The sequence below is a fragment of the Miniopterus natalensis genome, chromosome 1 (assembly GCF_054644295.1).
Source record: "Miniopterus natalensis isolate mMinNat1 chromosome 1, mMinNat1.hap1, whole genome shotgun sequence".
NCBI classification, from domain to species: domain Eukaryota; kingdom Metazoa; phylum Chordata; class Mammalia; order Chiroptera; family Miniopteridae; genus Miniopterus; species Miniopterus natalensis.
The window spans coordinates 76,191,160-76,209,900 of NC_142081.1; the positions used below are offsets into that span (position 1 = coordinate 76,191,160).

At 39.1% G+C, this 18,741-nt stretch overlaps 1 protein-coding gene across 1 annotated transcript in view; it reads left to right on the plus strand.

The window, feature by feature from the left end:
• The window catches only part of AKAP6 (A-kinase anchoring protein 6), a 518,419-nt gene that overhangs the window by 441,665 nt on the left and 58,013 nt on the right, over nt 1–18,741 (plus strand). The window contains exons 11-12 of the mRNA XM_016209490.2: nt 622–768; nt 3,815–4,039. Coding sequence (XP_016064976.2) covers nt 622–768; nt 3,815–4,039 — 372 coding nt within the window. The remainder of the gene's footprint in view (nt 1–621; nt 769–3,814; nt 4,040–18,741) is intronic.

Consider the following 18,741-nt stretch of genomic DNA (forward strand, 5'->3'; position numbering starts at 1 on the left):
TGATGTTTGAGAACATTTTACAGTATTTAGTAAGGAAGCATAGATTTGTAAACACTCTTAAATCACTGGTTTTCCTTTTCCTCTCTATATGTAGCTCTTCTCCAAGCCCACACAGAGTTTTTAAGTAAAAAAAAAGTGAAAAAAAAGATCTTAACTGAGAATTCAGAGAACTTACAGGTTAAGGAGGAAGTCACACAGTCTTTAGGGATCATTTTATTTGTACCTTTGGGGGCAGAGATGACAGATGGGCAGCACTCTGGAGCCAAATGTTGACCAAAATTAACTGAATATTAACTCCCCTTAGACCATGTGTTTTCCCATTTGGAATATTTTAAATCAAAGATCCAATGTGTGTGTGTGAACTTTAGTTTAAAAAGACATAAATCTTAGTCAACTAAATGGAATGCCTTGGATGTTCGTGTATGTGTGAGTAACATATCTATTTTTAACTATCTTCAGCAATATTCCTTCACTACTCAAGTTACTTAGGTTTAGTCACCTCATAAATATTATTGGAAACAAAAACTTTGAACACCCATGGGCATCACTAACGCTGTGCTCAAAGATTTTCTAAGAACACCTCTCTCCCTAATGATGTACCTTTCTCTCTTCTTGTTTTAGCGATACAATGTGGAAATGTCCATCAGGGACCTGAAAAAGACAGAGCTGCTGAGTAAGGTGGAGGCTTTGAAGAAAGGTGGCGTTTTACTACCAAATGATCTCCTTGAAAAAGTGGATTCAATTAATGAAAAATGGGAACTGCTTGGGGTATTTGCATTTTTATTACTGCTTGTAGGTTATGTGTACATTTTTTGTGTAGTGAAGTACTCTATCTGTCTGATTTCTAATTTGAGGCACAAATATCTCTCTCTTTCAATTCACTACCTACACTTCAAACAAGCTATTCATGCTATTAAGGGTGAAAAACACTGCTTTTCCTCTTCTGTTGATTTTTTTTTTTTTACCTCTCAGCTTGTCTTCTCTCAGATTTTAATAATTTCAGTTCTTTAATACATAAAAAAGTAAGTAAAATATGCCATGTATTATGGGCATGCACCAAGTCAACTATAATACAGTATATCTGATATACACTGCCTGTCATGCTTGAATGAACGTTAATAGAATTTATTCTGAAGGTACATGTTAGAGACATCACTGTTTAACTATTTAGTGGACACTTCTGATGAAAAGTGGAGTTGTTGCGACAGCCTTCAAGTTGCACTAAAGCCACCAAAACAAAGATGCAAATCTGACCCAAATCTGAATTGCAGAATTAAATTGGTCTCTGTTTTGTGCCTCAATTTCCAGCTCACTTTTAACAAAAGCCAAAAAAAAAAAAAAGTTTCATGTAATTCATTTCACGCAATGATGGGTTGGGTCTCAGCCAAAGACTGAGATGCAAGAATCTGGCTAAAAGGCAATATAGAGATTCTGTTACCCAGAGACCAGGATGGCACTGTGCAGGAGACAGTGCTGTCCTTTTGTTGGAAGACAGCTGAGAGAGAGAGGTTAAACTGTATTTTCTCATCAACTTCTCTCCTAAATTGCCTTCACTTCAAATCAAGGGTAAGCTAAATTTGTCAATTACTTAAATGATTAATTATAATAGCTAAGTATGGGTGGTGTCAGTTATGGAGCCTCATTTTGCATGCCTTCCATTTCCTGCCTTTTTTTTAATTTTTAAAGAAATAATACTCCAAAAATATTTTGAGTAAAAAGCTCTCGTGTACCTTGATGACTTGGAGAAGAGCCAGTGCTCAGTTTCTGCCGTGCTTAATCTAGGTGATTAAAAAGCTGCGAGTTTAATCCTTGCTTTCTCATCTGAATTCACCACACTCTGCGGCTGTGCAAAGTAACTTAAAACGTTAAAAGTTTTTACTCTGACCTATTGTTACATCACTTTTTAATAGCAATTAATGTCTTTCACATTGCAATGTGGTGATTTGAATCAGAACCCACTAAATTCTACAGAATTCACTGATCTCATACAGAAGAAATGTGGTTAGTATATGACATTTTAAAAGTTGTTTACCAAATGAGAACAGCAACTTTAGGTGCCCGATAATAAAGCGGCAGTCTGTTTATATAGAAATAGAGCTAAATCTGTTTCTAATTTGATAAATAACTAACAGTAATCTTTTTTTGAAAACTGTTTAAAGTATGTCATGTATATTGCTTTCTCAACAAAAAATCTAAATCAACATAACATTAACAAAACAGAATATTTAGTTATCCTTTATGCATCAGACACCTTAAAAATGGTTGCCATTTTGACAAAAATATCATTTGAATACAATACGCAGAGTTGTGTAATGATTTAGGGAGAGAGAAAGGTGGAGGGGAGATTTGAACAGAGCCTGGGCCACACTAACACCGCCAGGCCTGCCGCTTTAATTGGCATGATTACATTTTAATTGGCATGAAAAAAAATTTAAAGACAAGGATTTTAACTTCTAACAATAGTAAAATAGAGGGATATGGTTTTTAATATTACTTTCATCTAAGGTGAACAGTGTGGAATGGAAATACATTAGAATGAAATGTCAGTGGTGCGTATAGTTTAATCTGTGAAATTTTGTCCCCTGTGCTGCATATTACTCTGTCTCAATTGCATATTAAACAACCCTATCAAGGCAGGCATTGGCATCTGCTGTGCTGACACAAATTGTGAATTAAATGAAATTGATGTCCTCTGTCGTATATTTATGAAGACGGACCATTCTCTGAAGTATTCTGTTTATGAAGAATTTATGATTGCAAACTGTTCCAGAACAAAAAAGTGGCAATAAATTCTTTTTTGTGACCCTACCCTCCAAGGGCATTGATTTCACCTCCTGCTGCTACTTTTGTTACAGCATAAAAACAATAGCTAAATCTGGATTCCACTGAGGGTCTTCAAATTATCAATATTTGCACCATGAAAATATAAGGGTGTTGGCAAGAAAGGCTGTTTTTCTGTTACGATCTCCTAAAGATGCTATTTACAGAACACTACACAGCAGATGAATGTTTGTTGACTTAATTTTATTTGTAATCTAAAAGCTTATTTTTTAGGTTTAATTCATCATTATAGATTAACTCCTACTGATTCTCCAAAGAGAGTGTTTTCCACAACAACAATAAAAAAGCCCTCCCCGACTAGACTACACCTTCATGACACAGTAGTTAATCTAAGAAGGCGTCTAGCATAGTGGATGGGACTTATTTTAACCCACATATTGGAAAGTCTGGCATCCACAAATGCAAAGCGGGAAGAATTGTGGGGCTGAACATTTTCTAAGTCAGGTAAAATGAACAACAGCACCAAGGAGTCTACCCCTTCTTCACAGTCCTCAGTCATATGGTTTGGCAAATAGTAGTAAACAAAAAAGGAATTTCATTCTTCGTGCACAGTCTTCTCTTGGCCTCTTTAGTGTATTGATTAAACTCACGACTTCTATCTCCTGAAAATTTTATGCAGAGAATTTTTTACTATAAACTATCACGAGAATTCAAATGAATTTTTATCAGTGACCATGGTGAACTTCTGGGTCAAATCTCCTTTCCGTTAAAAGAAACTGGAAGTGGATGAGGTCTCCTTAAGCCTAGCGGTAGTCAGAACAACACACAGTGCACAAGGATTCAAATCCTGAAGGGAACAAGGAGCTTCTCTGAAGTGAATGGTAGTCCTGAGGTGGCAGGTGTGGCTGGACACCTTCCAGGGGTTCTTGTCACCAGCCAAGTTGTGATACGTTTCTGGTACCTAAGCTAATCTTTGTTTTTGCTTTTGTTGGTGTTTTCTGTGTTTGTGTTTGCTTTCAATTTGATGCATTAGAAAACCCTAGGAGAGAAGATCCGGGACACAATGGCAGGGCCCAGTGGGCCGGGGCCGCGGGACCTGCTCTCTCCTGAAAGCGGAAGCCTGGTGAGGCAGCTGGAGGTCAGGATCAAAGAGCTGAAAGGGTGGCTGAGAGATACAGAGCTTTTCATCTTCAATTCCTGCCTGAGACAAGAAAAGGAAGGAACAATGAATGCTGAGAAACAACTCCAATACTTTAAGGTAATAAAAATACAATCAAAGTTGATAAAAAGCTTTCTTTATGGTAGGGATGAAATATTTATCAAGTACATAAAGTATTATACCCATGTATCCATGTATCACTGTGCACTTAAATGTTTCCTTGAATTTATAGACGCCCTCCACATTTCTTATATGCCAACGCCTGCGTGTGTATAAAGATGAACGTTTAGCGTATCAAATACACATTGGATGGGGGAGATCTCAGCTGCTTGTGTGTTTTGTGCAGGGCCTGTGGAGGGAGAGCTTTGACAAATTAAAAGCAGACGAGCAAACCCTAAAGATGACGACTTTGAAAGGCAGACCTAAATGTTCTATAAATAATGTGGCTAAAAATACTTTCATACATTGATATGATAAAAGCATGTGATGTTACTGAAGACCATTAATGCTAACAAAAGGAAACATAATTTTTACATATGAAAGAATCAACTATTCATGGAGGGGAGAAATAAAGAAAAAGAGGTTCCTACATTCTAGGCATATTCCATTGTAGACAAATGCTAGCAGCGATACAGCTGTGTGTTCCTTGTATGTCCATGAAGACGAGCATTTCCCCGTTTGTTTCCATGGTCTACACAATATCTGTTCAAACACAGTTTAAAATTTAGATGTTTTCTCTTACTGCCCAGGCTGGCCTGTGCCGCTTGAACCCTCTCATAAAGGCAGTGATTGTCTGGGCTCTGACTGGTGTCAGCCCGAGGCTTTGGAGTTGTAGAATATAAACTCAGTAGCAAGAAACCTTCTGGCATGGAAGGTCTTAAAGAGGAGAAAGGTTGAAACCAAGAAGGAAAGAATCTCTAGGGACCTGTTCCTTCTCGAGGCCTCCTAGGACCAGGTTTTATTGACTTCACACCTTCTGCCCTGCAATCTTCTAGCAATCTATCAGGGAATTTAGTCATAATCACATGTGGCTCACACGCTCTGCCATATAGGCAGGATCACAGGGCTCACAGGCATATACCCTCAAAGGTAAGACCACAATCCCTCCCAATAAACTGTCTGCATTATACACCTGCAAATTACTTAGGTTGAAGACCTCTGTTCTGCCATTGAATTGACATGACCAAACTGGAGGTTAAAAGAAAGCCTCTTGCCAAGGCAAATGGGTTTTACTGTCAAAAATCTAATATCCAGATGATTTGTTATTTCATCTCTGTTTGTCTCATCCTAATCCCTGTGGCAGGGAGATGGAATCTTCAGATAGTTCCCTCTGTGTTATATGAATTTAGTAACGTGTACCTTCTAAAGCATCCTGGTCATTAGTAGGCCAGAGGGAACTCTATAGTATCTATAGTATATTGCAGCTTTAGTGAACTGGTTAATGGCCCAGCCAGTTGTATAACCTTGGTCATGTTTCTTGTATGATCCCTTGGTGCCTCAGTTTCTTCAACCATAAAATGGGATGCTGCTAGTATTTATCTCACATGCTAATGAGTTTACATATGTAAATTATTATTTCTACTTTTTGTAATGGTGCATTTATACGGGATAGAACTATCTTAACATAAACCCAAAGATGCTACATAATAATTGGAAACAATAGCAGGAAGTTTGTTACTATAGATATCTATGTACTTACCTTCCTACCCACATATCTCAATCATACGTATTTGAAAACAACTTTTTTTTTTACATTTGCTATTATTATAAATGAAAACATGAACAGTTCTGCATTAATTTTGCTGATGCTTCCAAAGGACATTAGCTTTATGCTCTATCTTTGCGTAGTATCATCAACATCATTCTCAGCTAGGACCTAGTAAGAAACGTAAAAGAGTGTAAGAGACAGAAAGAGAGACAGAGGGAAGCCTCTCTAGATTTCCAGATCATTAGATAGTTCCTAAGAGTCCTTTGTTTGCTAACACTTTCTAGCCTTAAGGAGAATATTCACTACACCTAATTCATTATTTACCATGTGCTTCTTAGTGCCTGAAAATAATCATAGAATTTTAATTTCAAAAGTACCAGAGAGTATCACATATTTTTTGCTATTTTACTTTTCTTCAAAGATATTTTTCCTTAGAGCATTTTTATGTTTTTAGTGTCACTATTTATTAAACTAACTGCTCTTATACCCCGCTCTTACTCATTTAGCTATTTTTAAAATAATGTAATAAATTCAGAGACTTTCCTACCCCAAACAAAAGGTCAGATCTTAATGGTAATGTTACCAGCAAGGTGAAGAGACCTTGATTCTTGTCTTCTTGAAGGAAAGATTTCAATCAAGAGACAAAGTGCAGCAAAGCGAGCAAGAATTTATTGGCTGCAGTAAAAACACACTTAGAAAGGGCCTAGAAGAAGCAACAGGAGAGCGTCGGCTGGGCTGCTTTGACTCACTAGGAAATCGGAGAAAAGGGGGCCTTGGGGACAGGTTCAGGGGGTTAGCTCAGGACGAGCTGCTGCTGCCCACTGCTCTCTGGTTGCAAGTCTCACGGGGTCCCTTACAGATAGGGGATACGTGCCTGTGGGTGAAGGAGAAGGGGAGCACCAGGTGGGTCCTTTGTGTTGAGGCATTTACCTTTCTCTTGAGGTGGGAATCTTAGGGCAGGTCTCAGGGGAGGGCCTCAATAGAATATTCATCAGCTTTCCAGGTGCCGTCTTTCAGGGTCACAAAGCAGCTGGTCGTCAGGGAGCCACAGAGTCATTTGCCTGGTTTTGCTGCTTTTCTGGGCCTGGAGCTGAAATACAACTGAGGCCTAGATGTTATCTTTAGGGAAGAAAAGGCCAGGGCATCTAAACCTCATGACCTGCGATATGCTAGGGGAGGAAAGGTTCCCTGGGCATGAGGTTCTTGTTTTCCCAGTTTTGCCCCTTGCTAGGCACTCAGGGCTTTCCACCCTGGTGACTTTCTGTACTTGGCCATCGGCCTTGCTCTGCTCATGTCTAACTGCCTGTAACAGCAATGTGCCCCTCAACACATGGTTTCCTCAGCCCTGTTCCATCCTCTGGTTTTCTCACCTAAGGTAGTCATGCTCCATAGCCCCATATGCTTTTTTTAACTTGCTTTCTTTTGATAGGAAGTGGTATTTTAATTTTAGTTATTTTTAACTTTATTGAAAGATATCATGCTGTTATTTTTAGGACTTTTTAACTTAATATTATATTGCCAATATTTATTCATGTTACTGAGTATGGCTGTAATTCATTTATTTTGACAATTGTATAATATTCCATTGTGAGTATATACATGTCTCTCATCTAAGGCTAATAGCAACCTCTGAAGTAGGAATTAGGATCCTGATTTTGCAGATATGGAAAGAGGCACATGGAGGTTAAGTTTTTTGTATGTCCAAGGTTACTTCCAGTGAGTGACAGAACTAGGTTTTAAATCTAGGGCTGTCTGACTCTAAAGCCCATTTTCTGAACTACTATGCAAAATTGATATTTACTGATATTTACTGAATGCCCTTCCATGCGGGGTGACTCAAAGAGAAGAGCAGGACAAAACTAAATGTCATTGTTTCTGGTAGGTTTATCAGTCAGTCTTCAGCAATTTAGCCAGAATTGTAAATAGGTTTAGCTACTGAAGATCTTGGGAGTTGAAAAGATTTGTATTTTACTTTACAGTTTTGTACTATATCAGTGTAAATTTCCTTGCCATGTGTCACTTTTCTAAATTTAAACTTTTCCATCTTTCTTTGAGATTAGAGCTCTGAAAATTTTTGTTTATGGCCAGAAACTCTAGTCCCTTCTAAAATGTTGACCTTGAGGAATTTGATCTGATAAGCTAAGTGGATCTAACATGATAACACTTCTTTTAAAGACAGCTTTCTGCATGTCTGTTGGAATAAATGTCTTTCCTACGCAGAACTCTAAATATTTCTGAGCTGTTTACTCTTTAACGCTTAGTGTATGATTAATCAAGTATACTGTATGTTACTACATTCATTGCAAGAATGAAACCAAATGTTTGTAATACAATAATAATGTAATGTTTATAACCCGTCAAAATCGTAATTGGTAAGCATACGTAGAATAAGAACTTTTTACTTACTACAGATTCAAAGAACAGATACCCCCTGCCTTTCTGTATGACAAAGCCGCTCAGGTAGGAGAGTTATTAAATAACTTTTACCTCTGGGAAATGTTTGCCATGCCCCCCCTTCTTGAGGGTTCTCAAATGTTCCTACCATCATAGGTCACACAGGACACAGGCTTTATCTGCAGGGTTTAGCTTTATGATTCTCTGTTCTCTAAAATCTCAGGCTTTTAACAGAATCAATTCCTTTATATAACTCCCAGAGTAATGATAGATAAGCCATAGTGCACTGCCCAGGAGAGCTGGAGGGGGGGGTGCAGGGCTGCATATAAACAGGAAAGCCCGTCCTTTGTAGACAGTGTTTCCTTCTCAGAGCTTGGTTTGGGATGAGAGAAAGGATCTGGATCTTAAGTTTTCAGACAAAGAGAAAAAGCAATTGTGGGATGTATTATTTTTCTTTAAGGCAGTGAGTGTGATAAATGTGGAATTAGACACAAGGCAAAAGTCTACCTAAGAGAGAAAAAGTCAAAGTCCAGCACCAGGAGAGACATGAAGGTGGGAACCTAAGAGCCCTGGGACAAAAATGCAAAATTGTCAAGGAGTGACCACACCATGACCCAAAATGCGGAGAGCACGTGGGAGATGGAATGAGGCGGCTGGTGAAGGGCCAAGTGGAGCTGTGTGTGCGGCTTCAATGCCATTGGCTGGAAAGCACTACTTTTTAACCATGACTTGTAAAAGAGAAAAGAAAATAATTACTTAATCTTATGTTCCTTGCATCTCATAACCAAATTCATTATTTTAAAGACTCAAATTGGGAGAAATGATCTATTAGCAGCTAAAGGAGGTGGAAGCCCTGGACGGGGCCCACAGCAGCCTGGGAAGGACAGGGTGAGACCCACCAAGAAGCCCTCTCATCAGGAGGGTGAATGAGAGGAGTAGATTTGGTGACCTCATCAATGATTAATGCCCCAAATTTGCTTAGAAATTTAAATTTGACCAAGAACTTTTATGTATGTTAAACCTTACACAAATCATGTAAATTGAACATTGTGAGCCCTTCTTATGTGTATTTTTATTTATTTTTATGAATGAAGAACTTGAGATGTGGAAAATAAGTGTGACTTGTTTGAATCCACACAGACACCAGCAGCAGAAACAGCAAAAGCAATGGCCTTTGGGTTCAAATTCCAACATTCTCCCATCCCGTCATTCACTGACCCTTCAAAAATAAACATTGAAACCTGGCTTTACTCTAAACCAAGTGCTGGCAAACATATCTGTAAAAGGTCAGGTAATAAAGCCTCTGTTGCAATTACTCAACTCTGCTGTTGTAGTGGAAAAGCACAGATGATATGTAAATGAGTAAATACAGTATGTTTAATAAAACAAATTTACAAAATTATTTACAAAAGCAAGCAGTGGGCAGGATTGATTAAGTAGACTTAGTTTCCTGACCCTGCTCCAGATTACAAAAATTATCATAAACACGAGAGTGGTTACTGTCTGCGTTTCCTTTAGGGAAAGGCGGCTATACTAGGATTGCATTAGGAGGAACAGAATGGTCTTTTAATAATTTTAACAATGACAACTCATAGTTATACAGTGTTCAGGAGATGTAGTCAGTTTCAAAATATTTTACCTGCATTTGCTTATTTAATCCTCAGCATCATCCTGAGGCAGGCGGTTTGTTATCATCTCTGTAAAGATGAGGAAACTGAGGCAGGGAAGATTGAAGTAAGTCACTCAAGGCCATACAGTTAGTGACTGAGTCAATAGTCACACCTGGAGAATCTGTTCCAGAAGCTGCCGCTGCTTTGTAGACTCAGGGGTCTCTAGGTGAGAGCTGTTTCTGAAAAGGGAAAACACATTACAGGAGTCCTCCCTTACCCATGGTTTGCTTTCTGCAGTTTCAATTACTCGCCAAAAATATTAAATGGAAAATTCTTAAGTTTTAAACAATTCATAAATTTTAAATTACGCGCTGTTTTGAGCATCGGGATGAAATCTCGTGCCATCCTTCTCTCCTGCCTGGGACGGGAATCATCCCGTTGTCCAGCTGTGAGTCCCTTAGTAGCGTCTGGGCTATCAGATGGATTGTCAGGGCGTCGCAGTGCTCGGAACCCTTAGTTTACTTAATAAAAGCCTCAAAGTGCAGCAGTGATGCTGGCAATTGAGACCCGCCAAAGAGAGGCCCTTTGTACAAAGGTGAATACATTGCAATAAGCTATTTTGAGAGAGAGCACATTCACATAGCCTTTATCACGGTATGTTATTTTCGTTGTTCTATATCGTTATTAGTTATTGTTGTTAATCTCTTACTGTGCCTGATTTGTCAATTAAACTTATAGGTAGTTATGTGTAGGAAAACACCTAGTATATATAGGGTTCGAGACGTCCACTGGGGTCTTGGAATGTATTCCTCGCAGATAAGGGGGGCTGCTGTTACTGGTGGCTTACTCTATTGTTGCTCATCCCATTTCTGACTTCTTTACAGCTGGAGGAAGTCAGCAAGTTGGTGTTTTAAATCTTGGAAATGACAAATTTTAGAGTAGGGTCTTTAAAAGGTTTTCAAGTTAACTATGAAACGTGGAACATCACTAATGTACTTTTACAAAATAAAGAGATAAATAAAAGAGCTGAATACAGTTCCTATGCTTTAATAAATATTTTCCAAGTGTGTAATTTCCAGAAACAAAAATAGGACCAATCTAGCCAAAACATTTTGAGGGAATTTCCCATGTCCACTATAATCAATCTCAAATGGCACTATAAATAATCACACTTCCTGTACCCCCAAACCCCACATTTTTAAGGCGATTAGGTTGAAAGACAGGATAAAACATTTTGGAAGTTTTGAGATCTGAGAAAGGAGGCCGTAGTTTCTTCCAGCCCCTGATCATCCCTGCTGCTGCATCCCGGAGCCATTACAAACTTTGTAAGGACACTGTTGGCAAAGCTGCAAACAAAGAATTATAGTAATTCAATCGGGCTGCAGCAAAAGTATGCAAAATGCTTTCAAAATCAACAGAAGTCACACAGGATTTTATACTTTCTATATGTCTTACATAAATTTTTTAAAACACTATTATATTAACCACGTATGTTTATCAGAAGGAAATACTGAATTCAACGTTTATCAGATATTTTTTCCCTGCCATATATAAAAAACCCATCACCTAACACTTCTTTGGAAGTAATTTAAGTAATTGGATACAATCCAGAACTGCCTTGTAAAAATAATTGGCTGGGTTAAGGTTGAAATTCAAAGATAGATTTAAATAAATGTTATTCACAGTACCATCTGGGGGTGGGGGTGACCCACAAGAAATTTTTATAGGCAGTCCCAGTGCAGACTTCTGAAGTAAAAGAAAATGGAACAACAAAGGCCTAGTTCTTTCTGAACACACCTTTTACTAGAATAAGATGCTGAACGATTCCCATCCAGTGAAGGATTCTGCCCCTGAGCTGAGGATGCAAAGATATAGCCATGTGCTCCCTTCATGTGTGTTTGTATTACTGCTCTCAGGTAAACCCGATTCAGGGAAGGTCTGGAAAGATGAGGGAGAGATCTCACCCACCCTGCCCGGAAAACCAGACAACTGCGTTTAGACTGTGAGACCACTGATGAATGTTTCTGTTCTTTTTTTTTTTTTTAAATATATCTTTTTATTGATTTCAGAGAGGAAGGGAGAGGGAGAGAGAGAGGGAGAGGGAAGAGAGGGAGAGGGGGGAGAGGGAGAGGGAGAGGGAGAGGGAAGAGAGGGAGAGGGAGAGGGGGGAGAGGGAGAGGGAGAGGGAGAGGGAGAGGGAAGAGAGGGAGAGGGAGAGGGAAGAGAGGGAGAGGGAGAGGGAGGGGGAGGGGGAGGGGGAGAGGGAGAAATATCAATGATGAGAGAGTCGTTGATCAGCTGCCTCCTGCACGCCCCTGACTGGGGATCGAGCCCGCAACCCGGGCATGTGCCCTGACCGGGAATCGAACCCCAATCTCCTGGATCCTAGGTCGATGGTCAACAGCTGAGCCACGCCCAGCTGGGCAAGCGTTTCTATTCTTAACCGATTTGTTAGCATTACTTAAATGTTGTTTTTACTGTTAATAAACTCAAGTTACGAAGAAACTGGGAGGACGGAATTGAAAAGGTGTCTTCCTGTTGTCCACGTAGGTAAGTGTAGGATTAGAGCCGCGAATCTGACCCGCCACGGGGCAGAGGCATAAGCGTGTGGCTTCAAGATGCTCGGGTTTATCCGGGCTTTACCTATTTATAACCCATGATTTCCTTAATGCTTCAGTTTTCTCATCTTAAAAATGGAGATAATAACAGCACACCTCAGAGAGCAGTTATGTTAAATTAGATAATATATACAAAAACCTCTTAAAATACAGCCTGCCTAGTAAGAACTCTATATATATTAGCTATCAGCATTATAATTACTGTAGCATAAACCTATTCCTTTTTAAGCATTTATTTTTAATACAGCAAGGTAAACAGAAAAATTAAGTAGATAAATGGTAAACATAAAGAAAACCCATGAGGTTCCAATTACTTCAGATGAGCTGTATGATCTCTACGAACTGAATTATCTGTTAGTTGGATAATTGACCTATTACCATCTAGGTAAAACCATGAGAGAATTGTTTTCCTCTCAAGACTAGAATAAAAGAAGTTAGTCATACACTTCCTAAGTGTGCCTCTTACCTGTAGAAAGGGGGTGCAAAACCAGATCCCAGATTATCAGAGGGGTGGTCTCCACATTAACTTAATTTGCAGTTTTGAGCAAGACGGTGAACAGAGTCCATTTTCTTCCTCACTTCTGTTTCCCTGACCTTTTGTATCTTCACATTTATCCCAGGTTAGTATACACAGGCACACACACACACACACACACAGTTAGACAATTAGACCTTCATTTAAGGAGATAAACAAATTTTATTTTTTTTAGTGTTCATTCTGAGTTTTCAGTCACCTTCTGTAGCTTTCCTGCCACATTATTCTTCGCTAATTTACCAGTTGATGGTATTTATTGGATGCTTTTGCTAGGTTTTGTTAGTCGGCAGCATTATGACCTAGGATTTTCAGTTGTGTAATCTCGGTAGATAATTTCTCTCTGCCTGATATTTTTTTATTTGCAAATTTAGGTTTTTGGATTGAAAGGATTCCCTTCAACTTTAGCATCCTGTGATTCTGTAATAGCCATCTTTGTCCATCGGTAAATGTATTCAATTATAGATGCCATTTAATTCCTCTAAACAACATTTTCAGTTTGGCACAGAACTTCTGGTTATACGGCCAGTTCTGTACGCCAGGCTTCACGTTTCCTCATTGGAAACGATGCTGCAGAAGGACAAAGGAATCCTTTGAACCACAGTTGCAATGCTATGGCCTTTGTCACCATGGTAGCCAACCATCTCTTTGTACCCATTTCCTTTCTAACATTATAATATCTTTATAATTGTAATAGAAATGCTGATCTAAAATGGAAAATAAAACGTCTGCTTAGTTATGAATTTTAGTGAGGATGATGGCAAAGGTAACATGAATATACATCTCTACATATATTTATATAATTTTATAAGTCATTGATAACTTGGTTGATTTAAAAATAGGAAGAAATATACCAATATATTGCTGGTGCAGTAGTGACAAGCAAATGTACAGGTGTGTAAGAAATGGAAGATGGAAAATTTTGGGTAAAAATTAACAACCAGGTTGAACAGATGGAGGATTTGAATCTAACAGAACTAACCAGAGGCCATGAAATCAGAGGCCTAGACTTTTCCTTTCTCATCTCTTAGGTGCCTTGAGGTCCTTCACACTGTATGTAAAGGCTTACTATATCCTTGCCTGTCGTTCTGTTATCAATGTTTAGCATATTATTTTAAGTGAATTTCTTTTAAATTACGTTTTAATCAAGTTAGAAAGTCTGTATCTTAAAATAAGAACATCAAGCTCATTCACGTTTATTTTTTATATATATTTTTAGATTAAATTTATTGGGGTGACAGTGATTAATAAGATTATATAGATTTTAAGTGCATGATTCTATGATACATCATCTGCATATTGCATTGTGTGCCCACCACCCAAAGTCAAATAATCTTCCATCACCATATATTTGTCCCCCTTTACCCTTTACTACTCCTGACCCCTTCTCTCTGGTAACCACCATACAGTTGTCTGTGTCTATGAGTTTCAGTTTTACATCCTACATATGAGTGAAATCATATGGTTTTTAACTTTTTCTGTGTGACTTACCTTGCTTAGCATGATACTCTCAAGATCCGTCCATGTTGCAAATGGCAGTCTTTCCTCTTTTCTTATGGCTGAGTAGTATTCCATAGTATACATGGACCACATCTTTACCCTGTCGTCCACTGAAGGACACTTCAATTTTTTTTCATGTCTTGGCTGTGAATGATGCTGCAGTGAACATAGGGGTGCATATGTCTTTACAAATAAATGTTTTCAAAATTTTCAGGTAGATACCCGGGAGAAAGGTTGCTGGGTCAAATGGTAACTCTATTCTAAATTTTTTGAGGAGCCTTTATACTGTTTTCCTTGGTGGCTGTACTCGTTTACATTCCCACCGGCAATGAATGAGGGCCTGCACATTAATTTTCTTGATTGAGGCTGCTGAACTTCAACCTCACCACATTCCGTCACTCAGTCATTCAGTAGATATTTAGGTGCCCCCCCATGTGGCAGGCACTAGCCTGGGTGTGAGCAATGCACAAAGCTTACACTGCGGGCCTGTTTAAATGGTTTTCTATAAAGCATCTTGTTTTGTTCATTTTTACTCGAGTAAATTGGAAAGCTTTTTAAAAAGTATTTACTTTCAATATCAAGAATAAATCAACCTCTCATTGATGCCACTTTTAAAATGAGAAATGACTTAATTTTCCCGCATTCTCTACTCAATTTCTGCATTTTTGTTGATATCGTGAATGTAATTATTCACTACTATTATTTTACTAGTATATTTACATTTTTCTCATACTTTCAGTAATTTCTTTTGACCTTTGCATATTTTAAAAGAATATGAAAAATAATTCAGGATTAATTCTTTATAATATTCTGTTGCTCAACATCTGTTTTTTTTTTTACCATGGTTTTTCTCTTTTTAAAAAAATAATTATTGCCTGGCCGGGCGTGGCTCAGCGGTTGAGCATCAACCTAGGATCCAGGCGATCGGGGTTCGATTCCCGGTCAGGGCACATGCCCGGGTTGCGGGCTCGATCAGTGACTCTCTCATCATTGATGTTTCTGTCTCTCTCTCTCTCTCTCTTCCTCTCCTTTCCTCTCTCTGAAATCAATAAAGATATATTTTTTAAAAATAAAAAAATAATTATTCTTATATTTACCACTGGAATGTCTTCTAATAATTTTTTTAGGAAAATTTCATTCCTAGTATATTTCACAAACCCTTGCATTCCTGAGATATGGTTTACTTGACTTTACATATAAACAATAACGAGGCTGAATATAAAGTTTTGGTATGGGGAGTATAATCTTTTGCCATCAAAACTGCTTTTGGCATTTATAGTCGTAAAGGAAAACTTTTGTTCCCACATGGCAACTTTGTTTTTCATTTTTATGTGACTAGGTATTGGTCTCTTTTCATTTCTTTGGCTGGTAACTTGGTGAGTTGTAATTAATTTTGAAAATTTAAATCCTGCTTTAGATCGGAAGTTTTGCCTACTGTTTGACTATTGCCCATTCTCCGTGTGTTTAGTTCCCTCCTTTTGCAGCTCCTATTCTGTGCACATTAAGTCCCCTGGATCTTCCCTTCACTTAAAGAAATCACTTCTTATTATCAGGTGTTTATCTGGGGACTTCTGGTAGGATTCTCAAGGTGGTTTTGTGTTTCTGCAGTACCTAATTTTGCAGCTTATTGTTTTCCTTGCAATTTTTAATACAACAAAAGTCCTTTTCATCTTTGTGCAATCTTCACTGGTCTTAATTTGTTCCGTCTTCAAAAGTGCCCACCTCAGCCCCATGGATGCACTAATATCCTTGCACATATTTTCAAGAAATGGATTGAATTTTTTCTTTTATTAAATCTATTTCAAAGGGATCTATTAGTCTATTTTGCTTTGAGTCCACCAGTTGGGCCCTCTCTTGAACTACGATGTCTGTTAGTATGTGTGTTGGTTTTCTCTCTCTGCTTATTTTTAAGGAGGGGGTTTTTGTTTTCAAGGACTGGGTGTTGAGATAGGTCGCCTGAGATATTTTATAAGGGGCTCCCTGTACAGATATTTCAGGTCCAGACAAAAACTAAATGAAAAATTTAGATTTCATTTAGTTTTATTATAAATCAGGGATGAGAAAGTATAGACCATATACATGAGATAATGAACTGTCTATTGATACAGAAGCATAGGGGTACCTACAGGTCTAATGTCGGGTGCAGTTGAATGCAAGCCGAGAAGCCTACGCGTTTTTCATTCCTTAGGGGCATCCTCAGCGTCCCAGAGCAGGAGAGTGATCTTGGAGAGCTGTGTTTCCATCCGCTTGGAGGGAGAAAGCCCCATCGGGAGGCAGCTCACTCTAATTTAGGTGATACATCCTGGGGGCTTGAAGTAGTGCAATTACAGTGGGAGAGAGAAAGCTGGATTTAAGAGACTGCAGGGTGAGAGACGACAGAACTTGGAAACTGCTCTGCTGGTGGGGTGAGGGAGAGGAAGGAGGCTGAGGCCTTCCTCAGCCGCACTCCCACCAGGAGCCCCCCCCCGGAGCGCTGTTGTCTGCACTGGCTCACGGTACCCCCTCTCCTTTTTTTGTAATTGAAGCCATCTTTTTTATTCTTTAATTGATTTTACAGTGAGAGAGGAAGGGAGAGAAAGAGAGAGAGAAACATCAGTTTTTTGTCCCACTTACTTATGCATTCTGTAGTTGATTCTCGCATGTGCTCTGACTGGTTATTGAACCCCCAACCTTGGTGTACAGGGACGATGCTCTAACCAACCGAGTGGTCCAGGCAGGGCTCACAGGCCCCTTTCAAGGAAGAAAATCTTCAATGAAAGGCATTGAAAGTAATAGAACTTGTGTAAGGATGGAGGGGTTCTGGTACCTAAAAAGAGGAGCCAGTTCAAAATTATTTAGGGAGTGTGGATAGAAATATTTTTAATCAATTCGATGCCATTCTCTTAAGCAAATACCTATGTCAAGTGCTGTGCTGGGCGCTGGGGATACTGTGGTAAGTCATCCATTGTCCTCTCCCAAGGAGAACACAGTCTAAAGGGGATATAGACAAGTCAACAGGCAAGGGAAACAGAATGTGGAGAGTGCTTGATAGTGTGCTGTGGGAGCACATGGGGCCCTGGGAGGCAGGTTCTTGTGGGGAAGGGCAAGGTTTTAGAGCAGTGTTAGGTTCACAGCACAGTTGAGGAGAAGGGACGGCAATTTCTCACACACCCCCTACTCCCACACATACATAGTCTCCCCCATCATCAACATCCCCCACCAGAGTGGGACATTTGTTACAACTGATGAACCTACATTGGCACATCATAGTCGCAAAAGTCCATAGTTTATATTATGGTTCATTCTTGGTGTGGACATTCTATGGGTTCAGACAAATGTTTAACGGCATGTATCCATCATTATGGCCTCATACTGAGTATTTTCACTGCCCTAAAAATCCTCTGTGCTCTGCCTCTTCATTCCTCTTCCCCCACCCCCACCCCAACCCCTGACCACCACCACTGATCTTTTTACCTCCATAGTTTTGCCTTTTCTAGAATGTTGTATGGTTGGGGTCATACAATATTTAGCCTTTTCAGATTGGCTTCTTTCACTTAGTAATATGCATTTAAGATTCCTTCATGTCTTTCATGGCTCAATAGCTCATTTCTTTTTAACACTAAATAGTATTCCATTGTCTGGATGTAGCATAGTTTATTAAACCATTCACCTACTGAAGGACAGCTTGGTTGCTTCCCAGTTTGAGGAATTGTGAGTAAAACTGCTGTAAACATTTATGTGTAGGTTCTTGTGTGAACATAAGTTTTCAACTTCTTTGGGTGTAAATACCAAGGAGCACGTTTGCTGGATCTTATGGTAAGAGTATGTTTATTTTATAACAAACTAACAAACTATCTTCCGAAGTGCCGGTACCATTTTGCACCCCCACCAGCAATGAATGAGAGGTTCTGTTTTCCCACGTCCTTGCCAGCATTTGCTGTTGTCAGTGTTCTGAATTTTGGCCATTCTGCTAGGTAGGTGGTAGTATTTCGTTATTGCTTTAAGAGTATAAGACATTTTAGAGTAGGAGCCATCTTGAAGTCGTGTTTGTTTTGCGTGCCCTTTATAGTATCATAGGCAATGCCTAAGACTTAGTCACTAGATGCTCAGGAAGTGCTTAACAGGTTGTAAAATTTCATCATGGGATGAGACCTGAGATCTTAGCCAGCTCATCCTCCTATTCCAAAGAAGAGAAAACCAGGTCTCTCATAAATTAAATGACTCGCCCAGGACAGAGCCAGAGCCAGAGCCAGAGCCAGAGCCAGAGCCAGAGCCAGAGCCAGAGCCAGAGCCAGAGCCAGAGCCAGATGGTAGCCCGGAATCCTAATCCAGGCCAAAGTCCAGTAATACTTGTGATTTCATGTGAGTTGTCATTGATGCCTTTGCAATTTTCACATCTCCATTTTCCCTCTGTAAAAAGAGATATTAAGCTTATCTCATTGGAAGAATAGAAATAAAAA